The sequence below is a fragment of the Callionymus lyra genome, chromosome 18 (genome assembly GCF_982586985.1).
Source record: "Callionymus lyra chromosome 18, fCalLyr1.hap1.1, whole genome shotgun sequence".
Classification (NCBI taxonomy): domain Eukaryota; kingdom Metazoa; phylum Chordata; class Actinopteri; order Syngnathiformes; family Callionymidae; genus Callionymus; species Callionymus lyra.
The window spans coordinates 247,903-262,500 of NC_141835.1; the positions used below are offsets into that span (position 1 = coordinate 247,903).

At 50.9% G+C, this 14,598-nt stretch overlaps 3 protein-coding genes across 3 annotated transcripts in view; 1 reads left to right on the forward strand and 2 right to left on the reverse strand.

The window, feature by feature from the left end:
• Positions 1-179: 179 nt before the first annotated feature.
• On the reverse strand, positions 180-4,792 carry pcmtl (l-isoaspartyl protein carboxyl methyltransferase, like). Its single transcript, XM_087780048.1, has 9 exons — positions 4,723-4,792; positions 4,480-4,601; positions 4,212-4,316; positions 2,679-2,710; positions 2,518-2,622; positions 2,338-2,458; positions 807-892; positions 570-739; positions 180-395 (listed from the first exon to the last, which is right to left on the reverse strand). The coding sequence occupies exons 2-9, from the start codon at positions 4,589-4,591 to the stop codon at positions 383-385; spliced, it is 744 nt and encodes a 247-aa protein (XP_087636174.1). The 5' UTR covers positions 4,592-4,601; positions 4,723-4,792; the 3' UTR covers positions 180-382.
• A 40-nt stretch (positions 4,793-4,832) lies between these two features.
• On the forward strand, positions 4,833-5,837 carry ccdc32 (coiled-coil domain containing 32). Its single transcript, XM_087780049.1, has 4 exons — positions 4,833-4,971; positions 5,024-5,225; positions 5,352-5,505; positions 5,573-5,837. The coding sequence occupies exons 2-4, from the start codon at positions 5,024-5,026 to the stop codon at positions 5,742-5,744; spliced, it is 528 nt and encodes a 175-aa protein (XP_087636175.1). The 5' UTR covers positions 4,833-4,971; the 3' UTR covers positions 5,745-5,837.
• Positions 5,838-7,528: 1,691 nt separating this feature from the next.
• ivd (isovaleryl-CoA dehydrogenase) overlaps positions 7,529-14,598 on the reverse strand; it is an 11,648-nt gene continuing 4,578 nt past the window's right edge. The window contains exons 5-12 of the mRNA XM_087780030.1: positions 11,457-11,550; positions 11,184-11,314; positions 9,751-9,847; positions 9,593-9,686; positions 8,296-8,377; positions 8,024-8,128; positions 7,878-7,950; positions 7,529-7,755 (exon numbers count right to left, since the gene is read on the reverse strand). Of these exons, the coding sequence (XP_087636156.1) occupies positions 7,622-7,755; positions 7,878-7,950; positions 8,024-8,128; positions 8,296-8,377; positions 9,593-9,686; positions 9,751-9,847; positions 11,184-11,314; positions 11,457-11,550 (810 nt within the window). The 3' untranslated portion in view covers positions 7,529-7,621. The remainder of the gene's footprint in view (positions 7,756-7,877; positions 7,951-8,023; positions 8,129-8,295; positions 8,378-9,592; positions 9,687-9,750; positions 9,848-11,183; positions 11,315-11,456; positions 11,551-14,598) is intronic.

The window sequence follows — 14,598 nt, forward strand, 5'->3', positions numbered from 1 at the left end:
TATTAATGTATATTAATGTATATTAAAGTATATTAATGTATATTAAAGTGATCCATCTCTTGTAAACACTGACTCATGACCAACATGTAACATCAGCTCTTAATTTAAAATGATCCGGAAACACAGACGACAAGTTAAATTCATTAGATTCAAAACTAACCTTGTGTTTAAATTATTTTGTAAGTTTATTAATAAAAAGAATAAAAGAGAAGAAGCGTCAAACAATGGAAAATAAAAGGATTTCAACTATTGCTCTGTTTATCATGTGATCATAATGTCGTGTGCAAACGGATATTAGTGTTGGTTGTGTTTCTTCACGTTCCTGAACGTTGACTCATCAATGGATCCAGTTCAGATCCTGCAGGATGTGGACCATGAAGCGTCAAAGCTCACCTCTGCAGAGACAACATGTGACAACTTGTCGTTTTACTCATATTTCATCCATATTTAACCATCAAACGCACACAAATCCTGGACGGACACACACATCAGTGCTAGTCATCGTTGGACACAAACATCTTCACTCATCCGTGAAGACGTTCACCTGTGAAGGTAAGGTAAGGTGTTACCTGGGCCACTGATGTCTCCGGTCAGTCAGGGGGACGTAGATCACTCCCATCAGCACTTTCTTCACCACTGAGCCGTCCCTCAGTCGGTCGTATTGTTCCAAGGCCTGGCTGCCACCGTCTGGACCCACTGGGATCACCAGACGTCCTCCTGGTTTCAACTGGTCCAGCAGCTGGAGGAGAGCGACGGAGTGGAATGAGAAGCTATTGGAAAAGAACCAGCGACTCCATGATACCCACGGCTTTAGGAACAGTAGCTGCTGCAGCACCGACATGGATGGCGTCGTAAGGAGCCTCCTGTGGGAACCCAAGCCTTCCGTCTCCCACTGTGGAGGGACACGGTCTTTAGCTCCGGACTCGTCTCATCACACTCGTGACTCGTCTCGTGACTCGTCTCGTCACACTCGTGACTCGTCTCATCACACTCGTGACTCGTCTCGTGACTCGTCTCGTCTCACTCGTGACTCGTCTCATCACACTCGTGACTCGTCTCGTGACTCGTCTCATCACACTCGTGACTCGTCTCTCCGTCACACTCGTGACTCGTCTCTCCGTCACACTCGTGACTCGTCTCGTGACTCGTCTCATCACACTCATGACTCGTCTCTCCGTCACACTCGTGACTCGTCTCGTGACTCGTCTCATCACACTCATGACTCGTCTCTCCGTCGCACTCGTGACTCGTCTCGTGACTCGTCTCATCACACTCGTGACTCGTCTCGTGACTCGTCTCATCACACTCGTGACTCGTCTCGTGACTCGTCTCATCACACTCGTGACTCGTCTCGTGACTCGTCTCTCCGTCACACTCGTGACTCGTCTCTCCGTCGCACTCGTGACTCGTCTCGTGACTCGTCTCTCCGTCGCACTCGTGACTCGTCTCTCCGTCGCACTCGTGACTCGTCTCTCCGTCGCACTCGTGACTCGTCTCGTGACTCGTCTCTCCGTCACACTCGTGACTCGTCTCGTGACTCGTCTCATCACACTCGTGACTCGTCTCGTGACTCGTCTCATCACACTCGTGACTCGTCTCGTGACTCGTCTCTCCGTCACACTCGTGACTCGTCTCTCCGTCGCACTCGTGACTCGTCTCGTGACTCGTCTCTCCGTCGCACTCGTGACTCGTCTCTCCGTCGCACTCGTGACTCGTCTCGTGACTCGTCTCATCACACTCGTGACTCGTCTCGTGACTCGTCTCATCACACTCGTGACTCGTCTCGTGACTCGTCTCATCACACTCGTGACTCGTCTCGTGACTCGTCTCTCCGTCTCACTCGTGACTCGTCTCATCACACTCGTGACTCGTCTCGTGACTCGTCTCTCCGTCTCACTCGTGACTCGTCTCGTCACACTCGTGACTCGTCTCGTCACACTCGTGACTCGTCTCGTGACTCGTCTCATCACACTCGTGACTCGTCTCGTGACTCGTCTCATCACACTCGTGACTCGTCTCTCCGTCACACTCGTGACTCGTCTCGTGACTCGTCTCTCCGTCTCACTCGTGACTCGTCTCATCACACTCGTGACTCGTCTCGTCACACTCGTGACTCGTCTCGTGACTCGTCTCATCACACTCGTGACTCGTCTCGTGACTCGTCTCATCACACTCGTGACTCGTCTCTCCGTCACACTCGTGACTCGTCTCTCCGTCACACTCGTGACTCGTCTCGTGACTCGTCTCATCACACTCGTGACTCGTCTCGTGACTCGTCTCTCCGTCGCACTCGTGACTCGTCTCGTGACTCGTCTCTCCGTCGCACTCGTGACTCACCAACGAACGTGACGCGTCCAGAGGACAACAGCTCCGGGTCGTCCGCCTCAACATTCCTGATGGATCTTTGCACTAGTTTATCGATGTGTTCCACTCCCACCACGCGACCTCTGACCCCCGTCTGCACACAACACACACTTGTATGTGACATGAACCGAGGGAGGGAGGGAGGCTTCGTACCATCCTGGCGAAGCAGGCGGTCAGATATCCACTTCCTGATCCCACATCCAGCACCGACGCTCCCTCTGTCAGGGCGTCGCTCAGCAGCTCCAGAGCGTGAGCGTGCTGTGGAGGGTCAGAGGTCAAGCATGAAGCAAACATGGACACATCGTGTCGCTCACCATGTGAGGAGCGCTGATGGTGGCTCTGTAGCCTGTGATCACAAACACACACAGTTACTGGGATCACACACACACACACACACACACACACACACACACACAGTTACTGGGATCACACACACACACACACACACACACACATAGTTACTGCGATCTCACACACACACACACACATAGTTACTGCGATCTCACACACACACACACACACACAGTTACTGGGATCACACACACACACACACACACACACACACATAGTTACTGCGATCTCACACACACACACACACACAGTTACTGGGATCACACACACACACACAGTTACTGGGATCACACACACACACACACACACAGTTACTGCGATCTCTCACACACACACAGTTAATGGGATCACACACACACACACACATAGTTACTGCGATCTCACACACACACACACACACAGTTACTGGGATCACACACACACACACACACAGTTACTGGGATCACACACACACACACACATAGTTACTGCGATCACACACACACACATAGTTACTGCGATCACACACACACACACACACACATAGTTACTGCGATCACACACACACATAGTTACTGCGATCACACACACACACACACACACAGTTACTGCGATCACACACACACACACACACACACAGTTACTGCGATCACACACACTCACACACACACACACACACACAGTTACTGCGATCACACACACACACACACAGTTACTGCGATCACACACACACACACACACACACACAGTTACTGCGATCACACACACACACACACACATAGTTACTGCGATCTCACACACACACACACACACAGTTACTGGGATCACACACACACACACACACACACACACACATAGTTACTGCGATCTCACACACACACACACACACAGTTACTGGGATCACACACACACACACAGTTACTGGGATCACACACACACACACACACACACACAGTTACTGCGATCTCTCACACACACACAGTTACTGGGATCACACACACACACACACACACATAGTTACTGCGATCTCACACACACACACACACACACACAGTTACTGGGATCACACACACACACACACACAGTTACTGGGATCACACACACACACACACATAGTTACTGCGATCACACACACACACACACACACACATAGTTACTGCGATCACACACACACACACACACACATAGTTACTGCGATCACACACACACATAGTTACTGCGATCACACACACACACACACACACAGTTACTGCGATCACACACACACACACACACACACAGTTACTGCGATCACACACACTCACACACACACACACACACACAGTTACTGCGATCACACACACACACACACACAGTTACTGCGATCACACACACACACACACACACACACACACACAGTTACTGCGATCACACACACACACACACACACAGTTACTGCGATCACACACACACACACACACACACACACAGTTACTGCGATCACACACACTCACACACACACACACACACACACAGACCTATGGCCTGAGGTGAGTCTGCATAAGGATAGTCTCTGGAGTAAAGACCTCGGTCCGTCTCCATCATGGCTCTGAACACTCGCTCGCTGCGAATGACTCCGTGATCTGAGAGCAAAGAAAGAAAGAAAGAAAGAAATAAATAAATAGTTTTATGTTCTTCTAAAGACTTCAAATAAAGAAACATTTTTTGAACAAGTTTCCTTAAAATAACTTGATTATATGAAAAGTCTCTTGGATTCACGAAGATAAACAATAACAATAAATAAACCTCTCAGTCTGGTCATCAGCTCTGGATGAGTTCTTCCTCCAGACATCAGGCTCAGGCTCCTGGACAGAAACAAACCCATACGGACCGCAAGACCTGCCAGACCTGCTCGCATCTCTCTGGACCTGCAGGGACAACAACTCACCTGAACTATGGACAACAAGAACTTTCAAGACTCGACCTTCATTGAAAACCCACCATGAATGAGTCACAGGTTATTAAGTTAATAAACTCTAGTTTGTTTACCTGTCGAGCTGTCGGTGTCGTTTAGTTCACTTCCGCATACACGCCTCACAGCAGGACCGCTGGCCAATCAGATCGCACGTTGACCACGTCGTCCAATCATATATCAAAGACGACGGACGGACCGCTGTTGTGTCCAATCAAATGTGCCTCAACACGGAAGTGGGCGGATGTTGGTGTGTTGACATGGATGCTAACAACAGAAGCTAAAGCTAAACCTTAAATCACGGAGACACGAGGAGACACGAGGAGGTGAGATGTTCTTCATCATCATCATGGCTCTCACTGACATGATCTGCTCCAGATGCTGGACGACTTCGAGGACCAGGATGTCCAGACCAGTGTGGACTTGTGGTCCCAGGTTTGCTCCAGTTTGCCGGAGATCGAACCAGAGGAGAGTCTGGAGAACAAAACCCAGTTTCAAGACTCGTTCCTTCCAAGACCTGCAGACTCGGATCCAGACTGGACCCCGATGGAGGACTCGGAGATCTACATCGCAGCTCTAGGTACTCCTGACCCTCATGACCCTCCTGACCTGATCATTGATCACGTGTGGAGAACACAAGACAAAACCGTCAAAGAAAAAGAAGGTGTCAGTCCTTCTGAGATGATTGACATCTGTCTGCTTTCAGAGAATCGCCTGAAGAAGTTGAAAGGTCAGAGCGGCGCCGTGACCTCCAGGGACATGTTACGGTCTCTGTCTCAGGCCAAGAAGGAATGCTGGGATCGGTTCCTGCACGACGCCCAGACCTCGGAGCTGTTCCAGGGCGGCGACCTGGACGACAGGTGAGGTCACCGACGACAGGTGAGGTCACGTGATGAAGACCCTGGTGAGACTGGTGTGTCCTCGCAGCGCTCTGGAGACCTTCAAGAGGTGGTTGATCCCTGAGAGAGTGGCCGTCAGTGCGGAGGAGCTGGAGCACCTTCTGAGGCCGACTCATGGAGACCAGGTCCAGGACGAGAAGGAGGACGAGAAGGAGGACGAGAAGGAGGACAAGGACGAGACTCTGAGTCCAGAGAAGTGAACTCCGGAAACATTGTTTGAAATTTACTGCTTCATTATTTATTGTTTTGACATTTACAATAAAACTATTGATCTCTTCCTGTAGGAAAGTTGATCAGTTTGTTATCTTTGTTTCACCAGTTTTACTAGAAGACGACTTTTTAAATACATTTAATGTTTCTGAGGAGATTCATGTCAAGCAGTGTTGTTGTGATGTGTGACTCTATTGTATCATCAGTGTGTGTGTGTGTGTGTTGTGATGTGTGACTCTATTGTATCATCAGTGTGTGTGTTGTTGTGATGTGTGACTCTATTGTATCATCAGTGTGTGTGTGTTGTGTGACTCTATTGTATCATCAGTGTGTGTGTTGTTGTGATGTGTGACTCTATTGTATCATCAGTGTGTGTGTGTGTGTGTTGTGATGTGTGACTCTATTGTATCATCAGTGTGTGTGTTGTTGTGATGTGTGACTCTATTGTATCATCAGTGTGTGTGTGTTGTGTGACTCTATTGTATCATCAGTGTGTGTGTTGTTGTGATGTGTGACTCTATTGTATCATCAGTGTGTGTGTGTTGTTGTGATGTGTGACTCTATTGTATCATCAGTGTGTGTGTGTGTGTGTGTGTGTGTTGTGATGTGTGACTCTATTGTATCATCAGTGTGTGTGTTGTTGTGATGTGTGACTCTATTGTATCATCAGTGTGTGTGTTGTTGTGATGTGTGACTCTATTGTATCATCAGTGTGTGTGTGTGTGTGTGTGTGTGTTGTGATGTGTGACTCTATTGTATCATCAGTGTGTGTGTGTGTGTGTGTGTGTGTTGTGATGTGTGACTCTATTGTATCATCAGTGTGTGTGTTGTTGTGATGTGTGACTCTATTGTATCATCAGTGTGTGTGTTGTTGTGATGTGTGACTCTATTGTATCATCAGTGTGTGTGTGTGTGTGTGTGTGTGTTGTGATGTGTGACTCTATTGTATCATCAGTGTGTGTGTGTTGTGTGACTCTATTGTATCATCAGTGTGTGTGTTGTTGTGATGTGTGACTCTATTGTATCATCAGTGTGTGTGTGTTGTTGTGATGTGTGACTCTATTGTATCATCAGTGTGTGTGTGTTCTTGTGATGTGTGACTATTGTATCATAAGTGTGTGTGTTGTTGTGATGTGTGACTCTATTGTATCATCAGTGTGTGTGTGTTGTTGTGATGTGTGACTCTATTGTATCATCAGTGTGTGTGTTGTTGTGATGTGTGACTCTATTGTATCATCAGTGTGTGTGTGTTGTTGTGATGTGTGACTCTATTGTATCATCAGTGTGTGTGTTGTTGTGATGTGTGACTCTATTGTATCATCAGTGTGTGTGTTGTTGTGATGTGTGACTCTATTGTATCATCAGTGTGTGTAGAAAATGATCTTAAGCTCCGCCGACTGAAAACACTGTTTTTCTGGAGATGAAATCTTGTTGATCAGAACCACACCCACTCTGCTGTGGTCATTGGTCAATCATTGAGGTTTTTCACCTCGTGTCATCAATGGTCTCCACCTGCAAGGGACTCGTTGTATAAACAAAGCATGATTACAGCTGGAGGAGTGAAGTCATTATTACGTCATAATGTTCTCTCGTAACCTCTTGTTCGTCCAGATTTCAGAGCAACGTAATAAAAACACTGTTTTTGTTGAGAGAAGATTTAATCATTTTAATCAGGTTCATATTTAAAACTTCTGCTTAAATACCTCGAATGTTGTCACTTGTATTCAAACATGAATATTTTAACAGATAAAGATCTTTTGTTAGAAACACAAGCTCAGATCAAAGCAAACATTTATTGAAACATTTGAACAGAAAGAAAAACAGTTTCTTCGTAACAATCCTTCGTCCATCATCAGATACTGAAGCTTCACTTGTACATGGAGTTGAAGGATCTTCCGATGATCAGGCGTCGGATCTCACTGGTGCCGGCGCCGATCTCGTACAACTTGGAGTCGCGCAGGAATCTGCCCATCGGGTAGTCGTTGATGTAGCCGTTACCTCCTGACACGCGTGTGCGAGAACATGTTAAGAGCGTGATTGACAGCAATGATTGACAGCAATGATTGACAGCAATGATTGACAGCAATGATTGACAGCAATGATTGACAGCAGATCAAACTCACCCAGACACTGGATCCCATCCAAGGCCACCTGAGTGGCGTTCTCTGCGCAGTACAAGATGACTCCGGCGCAGTCCTGCAGGGGGCAGCAGGAGGTCAACATACATGTGCTCAACATACGTGTCATGACGGCGAGTCATGTGACTGACCATAGCACTGGCGTGACCTTTGTCACACGCCCGGGCAACGTTGTAAACATACTGTCTGCAGGAGCTCAGCCTCGTGTACATGTCGGCCATCTTGCCTTGCATCAGCTGTGAAACAGAGGTCAGAGGTCACGATGATGGTTAATATCGTCAGGTGACTCTGGCTCCCCCAGTGTTTCAGGAGTGTCACTGCAATCATCTCTTCAGCCATTAAGGAAATGAATGCAAGCTCCGTCGCTGAGAACCGTGAGTCAGGACAAGTTTCAAAGCTTCACCTGAAAGTGTCCGATTTTCTGTCCGAAAGCTTCTCTGACATGAACGTACGGAACCGCCTGGTCCAGAACCGCCTGCATGATGCTGTCGGGACGAGATCAGCACCAAGACGTCGTTACAGAAGAAATTCATGAAAGTGTTGCACGACCCACACCTGCACCTACACCCACACCTGCACCTACACCCACACCTGCACCTACACCCACACCTGCACCTACACCCACACCTGCACCTACACCCACACCCACACCTGCACCTACACCCACACCCGCACCTACACCCACACCTACACCCACACCCACACCTGCACCTACACCCACACCTGCACCTACACCCACACCCACACCTGCACGTACACCCACACCTGCACCTACACCCACACCTACACCCACACCCACACCTGCACCTACACCCACACCTACACCCACACCCACACCTGCACCTACACCCACACCTGCACCTACACCCACACCCACACCTGCACGTACACCCACACCTGCACCTACACCCACACCTGCACCTGCACCTACACCTACACCTGCACCTACACCTGCACCCACACCTGCACCTACACCTGCACCTACACATGCACCTGCACCCACACCTGCACCTACACCTACACCCACACCTGCACCCACACCTGCACCCACACCCGCACCTACACCTGCACCTACACCTGCACCCACACCTGCACCTGCACACCTACACCTGCACACCTACACCTGCACCTGCACCCGCACCTGCACCCGCACCTGCACCCGCACCCACACCTGCACCCGCACCTGCACCCACACCTGCACCCGCACCTGCACCCACACCTACACCTACACCTACACCTGCACCTGCACCTGCACCTACACCTGCACCTACACCTGCACCTACACCTGCACCTACACCTGCACCCACACCTGCACCCACACCTGCACCTGCACACCTACACCTACACCTGCACCTACACCTGCACCCACACCTGCACCTGCACCTGCACCGACACCTGCACCTGCACCTACACCTGCACCCAAACCTGCACCTGCACCCACACCTACACCCACACCTACACCTGCACCTACACCCACACCCGCACCTGCACCTGCACCTGCACACCTACACCTACACCTGCACACCTACACCCGTCCACCTACACCTTCTCCACCTAAACCCGCCCACCTACACCTTCTCCACCTAAACCCGCCCACCTACATCTATACCTACCCACCTACACCCGCCTACACCCGCAGTCCCACACCCGCCTGTTACAACCAAAGCTGCTGAAGTTCCTCCTGACGGACTTGAACTCACCCGAGCGGTCCGGCCGACAGAACCAGCCTCTCCAGGTCCAGCCCGCTCATCATTACGTAGACGCCCTTGTTAAGTGGACCTAGAACGTTCTCCTCTGAGGAGCAGACAAGGTTGGCTCAAGGTCGTCATGATCCAAGCAAGACGTGGACGACACACACCTGGAACTCTGCAGTCTTGGAAGATCAGCTCACAGGTGTTGGAGCCTCTCATGCCCAGCTTGTCCAGCTTCTGTGCCGTGGAGAATCCTGGCATCTCCTGCCAGACACAGACGACCAATCACACGACAGAACCATGATGTAGACCAGGGTCAGAGAAGTTCTAATGAAGACCAGGGTGAGAGGTGAAGTTCTAATGAAGACCAGGGTGAGAGGAGAAGTTATAATGAAGACCAGGGTGAGAGGAGAAGTTCTTATGTAGACCAGGGTGAGAGGAGGAGTTCTAATGAAGACCAGGGTGAGAGGAGAAGTTCTAATGAAGACCAGGGTGAGAGGAGAAGTTCTTATGTAGACCAGGGTGAGAGGAGAAGTTATAATGAAGACCAGGGTGAGAGGAGAAGTTCTTATGTAGACCAGGGTGAGAGGAGAAGTTATAATGAAGACCAGGGTGAGAGGAGAAGTTCTTATGTAGACCAGGGTGAGAGGAGGAGTTCTAATGAAGACCAGGGTGAGAGGAGAAGTTCTAATGAAGACCAGGGTGAGAGGAGAAGTTCTTATGTAGACCAGGGTGAGAGGAGAAGTTATAATGAAGACCAGGGTGAGGGGAGAAGAAGTTCTAACGTAGACCAGGGTGAGAGGAGAAGTTCTAATGAAGACCAGGGTGAAAGGAGAAGTTCTAATGAAGACCAGGGTGAAAGGAGAAGTTGTAACGTAGACCAGGGTGAGAGGAGAAGTTCTAATGAAGACCAGGGTGAGAGGAGAAGTTCTAATGAAGACCAGGGTGAGGGGAGAAGAAGTTCTAACTTAGACCAGGGTGAGAGGAGAAGTTCTAATGAAGACCAGGGTGAAAGGAGAACTTGTAACATAGACCAGGGTGAGAGGAGAAGTTCTAATGAAGACCAGGGTGAGAGGAGAAGTTCTAATGAAGACCAGGGTGAGGGGAGAAGAAGTTCTAACGTAGACCAGGGTGAGAGGAGAAGTTCTAATGTAGACCAGGGTGAGAGGAGAAGTTCTAATGTAGACCAGGGTGAGAGAAGGAGAAGTTCTGATGTAGACCAGGGTGAGGGGAGAAGAAGTTCTAATGAAGACCAGTATGAGAGGAGAAGTTCTAACGTAGACCAGGGTGAGAGGAGAAGTTCTAATGTAGACCAGGGTGAGAGGAGAAGTTCTAACGTAGACCAGGGTGAGAGGAGAAGTTCTAATGTAGACCAGGGTGAGAGGAGAAGTTCTAACGTAGACCAGGGTGAGAGGAGAAGCTCTAATGTAGACCAGGGTGAGAGGAGAAGTTCTAATGTAGACCAGGGTGAGAGGAGAAGTTCTAATGTAGACCAGGGTGAGAGGAGAAGTTCTAACGTAGACCAGGGTGAGAGGAGAAGCTCTAATGTAGACCAGGGTGAGAGGAGAAGTTCTAATGAAGACCAGGGTGAGAGGAGAACCTTCTCGATGATGAAGGCAGTGATGCCTCTCTGATGGGCCTCCGGGTTGGTTTTGGCGTAGACGATGAGGACGTCGGCATCAGGACCGTTTGTGATCCAGAACTTGTTTCCATTCAAGATATAATGGTCGCCTGAGAAGATCATGAATCATGTCAGTGTTTTAGTCAAGAAGATAAAATATGCGTTTCTTTGAAGTTCTTCACCCACGTGTCCTTCAAGAGAAACTCACAGGCGTGTGTGCGTGTGCGTGTGTGTGTGTGTGTGCTTGTTTACCTTCTTTCCTGGCCGTGAGCTTCATAGACACCACATCAGAGCCAGCGTTGTTCTCACTCATGGCTAAAGCTCCAACATGTTCTCCTGACATCAACTGAAACATCAACATGTTCTCCTGACATCAACTGAAACATCAACATGTTCTCCTGACATCAACTGAAACATTAACATGTTCTCCTGACATCAACATGTTCTCCTGACATCAACTGAAACATCAACATGTTCTCCTGACATCAACTGAAACATCAACATGTTCTACGTCATATTGGTGCTCCGCCCTCTAACGGCTTCGCTATTGGTTTACCCCGAGGCACCGCCTCGTCTCTTGAGAAAGCTTAATGAACTCGCCACCCAGCAGGGGGCAGTCCACTTCCTATAAAGGCGGGAAACACCCGCCGCACTTCCTCCTTTTCAACTCAGCGAGAAAGCTCCTGGATCAGCATGGCAGACGTGAGCATGAACATTGATGTGGATGGATCATTGTGTCCTGTTCGGTTCCGAGCCGGGGGATGTCGAAGCGGTCGGGGGAACCGGGCCGGTTCCTCGCTACCCGCTTGACATCCTGCCGCGCATATTCACCGCCGTGGCGAACCGCATGGAGGTCGAGCTCCCCCCCGCACCTCCACTCGAGCCACCCGAAATCTGGGGCTACGCGCTGTGGGAGTCTGCCTCTCCCATGGCTTCAGGGCCTCCCGTAGGAGCCTACGGACCCTATTGCCGTGTGGACGGGGTGGACTGGCGGTGCGGTGTCCCGGAGCCCTCGGATGCGGTACGTGCTGCCCTAAACCCGGGAGCTCGACTCTGGCCAGGCCGCCCTGTAGCTCTGCCTAGAGCTGAAGACAGGTTGACGGCGATGTTGTTCAACAGAACCTATACGGGGGGGACGCAGGTGGTCTCCCTCGCGAACAACATAGCTCTCCTGTGCGGTGCGCTCGACAGGCTCACCGTGGACCGAGACGACCTTGGACCTTCGGAGATGGAGGAAGTCAAGGACTCGTTGGCTGCACTCCTCTGGATGTCGCATGCGTACGCGATCTTGGGAGGGAGACTCTGCGACGGTGGACAGCTGGGCCACCGGCATCTGTGGCTAGACTTGGCCACAGCGCTGCCGGAGAGAGACCGGAGGGTACTCCTGGATGGACCCATAACGGAGGATTCTCTGTTTGGTCCGGAGCTCCGGAACATCGTGGGTCGGCAGGAGGCAGCGCAGCAGGGGTCAGCGCAGCTCCGCCATCACCTGCATGGGCGTGAGGACAAGGCGCGACGGGGGTTCGGCGCTCGGAGACGCAGATCCCGTTCGTCGGCCTCATCATCTGGTGCTGGGGGAAAGCGTCACCAGAGCCAGCCACCCCAGCAACAACGGCAACAGCCGCGGCGGGCGACGAGTGAGCGTCGCGGGGATCCGCAGCGGGAGCCGGGGAGCCAGCAGCCGCAGCGGAGCCAGCAGCCGCAGCGGAGCCAGCGAAGGCCGAGGTACCAGCGGCGGCGAGGACGCAGAGGCGGCGAGGCTTCTTCTCGGGGGAGCCCTCCTCCCCCCTACTCCTTTAAAGGGATTTATTTAAATAAAACGAAGAAAACGTATGACGTTTCTGTGGTTCGTTCTGAGAGAGATGTTAGTAGTGTGCATGTGTTTCCGCCTGTGAGTGTGACGTATTCACAGGCGTCATTAGAAACTTTCGCCGCTAATGCTAAGCTAACATGAGTACGTCGACACGAATGAGGGGCAGACTCCAACCACATGTGTTTTGTTTACAGACGAGCAGAGGTCCGCGAGACCTGCTGAGTCAGCTGTGTTTACTTCCGCGTCGACCAGCGCTCGTGCCCGACAGAGCTTGACAGCTGAGGTGAGTGGAACTAGTCCGGACATGTCTGTGTTGACCGGAGGTTGTTGGGACTTCCCCCACAGCGCTGTCAACAAGCACTGGCACCGTGGAGGACGTCACGTATGGCGGCGGAAAAGAGGAAACGCCATGGAAATGACGCAACATGGTGCTTTTATGCGCAAGTTTTTTTCGCCGTTCTGAGACCAGGCGAGGGCGAGGAGCTTCCGCCCCTTCTGGTCAATCAACTGGAGAGGTGCATGGCGGTCGGATCTCACGAGTGATGAGCAGGTCAGGACCGCCAGCAGAGCTTGAGAATGTACTGGACTTGGTGAGTGATGCGGTGCCGACCTATTCTGAACTCACATCAGCTCCGGGTTAATTCTCCAGCACATTCCTCCACATCTCAGGTTTTGTCAGCTCTGGTGACACTAAGAAGTGCTCAGGGAGTTGGGAAGACTTCCGGGGGGGAAAGGGAACACGCATGACACGCATCTGAGGTTTCTCACGCGCACTTGCGCGCTTCTCCCACAGAGCCGGATTTTATGTATGAGAGTGGGGGTTCTAGTGAATCCAACTCGAGTACATGCTCTGTTGATTCAAGAGATAGAGACGCGGCTTGTGTGATGCCCTTTCGTCAACGGCCCACTCTTGGACGTTCGTGGGGTCGGGCCGGAGGACAACCCAAAGTTCGCCAGGGCTGCGGTTCTGACAGAACATTATTCGGCTTGGAGTCGCCTGGTTTTACTTCATTCCAGATGGCAGAGGGGAGTAATCAGGCGGGGCTATGCGCTCCAATTTGCCTGTCAACCCCCGCGTTTTTCAGGGATTCTCTGGACTCGTGTGGCGGAGCAGGAGAAATTATCCTGTTTGAGAAACGAGGTGTCTACTCTGCTGCAGAAGGAGGTCGTAGAACTGGTTCCTGCAGCCGAGATGATGACAGGGTTTTACTCCCGGTACTTCCTTGTGCCGAAGAAGACCAGGGGTTGGAGGCCCATTCTGGACCTCAGCTATTTGAACAAATTCATAGCTACCCGCCCGTTTCGCATGTTGACGGTCAAGAAACTGCTCTCAGGTGTAAGTCCAGGAGATTGGATGACATCTATCGACCTGACCGACGCGTACTTTCACATACCGATAGTCAAGAGACATCGAAAGTACTTGCGTTTCGCTCTCGGGGATCGTGTGTTTCAATACACTCGACTTCCGTTCGGCTACTCTCTGGCACCCAGGACCTTCACCAAGTGTGTGGAGGCAGCACTGGAGCCATTAAGAGTGAGTGGGGTAAGGATCTTGACCCATCTGGACGACTGGTTGATCCT

Excerpts from the sequence above, each read along its gene's own strand:
- pcmtl (XM_087780048.1), bottom strand. The coding sequence starts at position 4,591 with ATGCGAGCAGGTCTGGCAGGTCTTGCGGTCCGTATGGGTTTGTTTCTG. Across the intron at positions 2,711-4,211 it reads AGACTCACCTCAGGCCATAG|GCTACAGAGCCACCATCAGC; the intron begins GTCTGTGTGTGT and ends TTGTGATCACAG. Across the intron at positions 893-2,337 it reads TGGACGCGTCACGTTCGTTG|TGGGAGACGGAAGGCTTGGG; the intron begins GTGAGTCACGAG and ends GTCCCTCCACAG.
- ccdc32 (XM_087780049.1), top strand. The coding sequence starts at position 5,024 with ATGCTGGACGACTTCGAGGACCAGGATGTCCAGACCAGTGTGGACTTG. Across the intron at positions 5,226-5,351 it reads GATCTACATCGCAGCTCTAG|AGAATCGCCTGAAGAAGTTG; the intron begins GTACTCCTGACC and ends GTCTGCTTTCAG. Across the intron at positions 5,506-5,572 it reads GGCGGCGACCTGGACGACAG|CGCTCTGGAGACCTTCAAGA; the intron begins GTGAGGTCACCG and ends GTGTCCTCGCAG.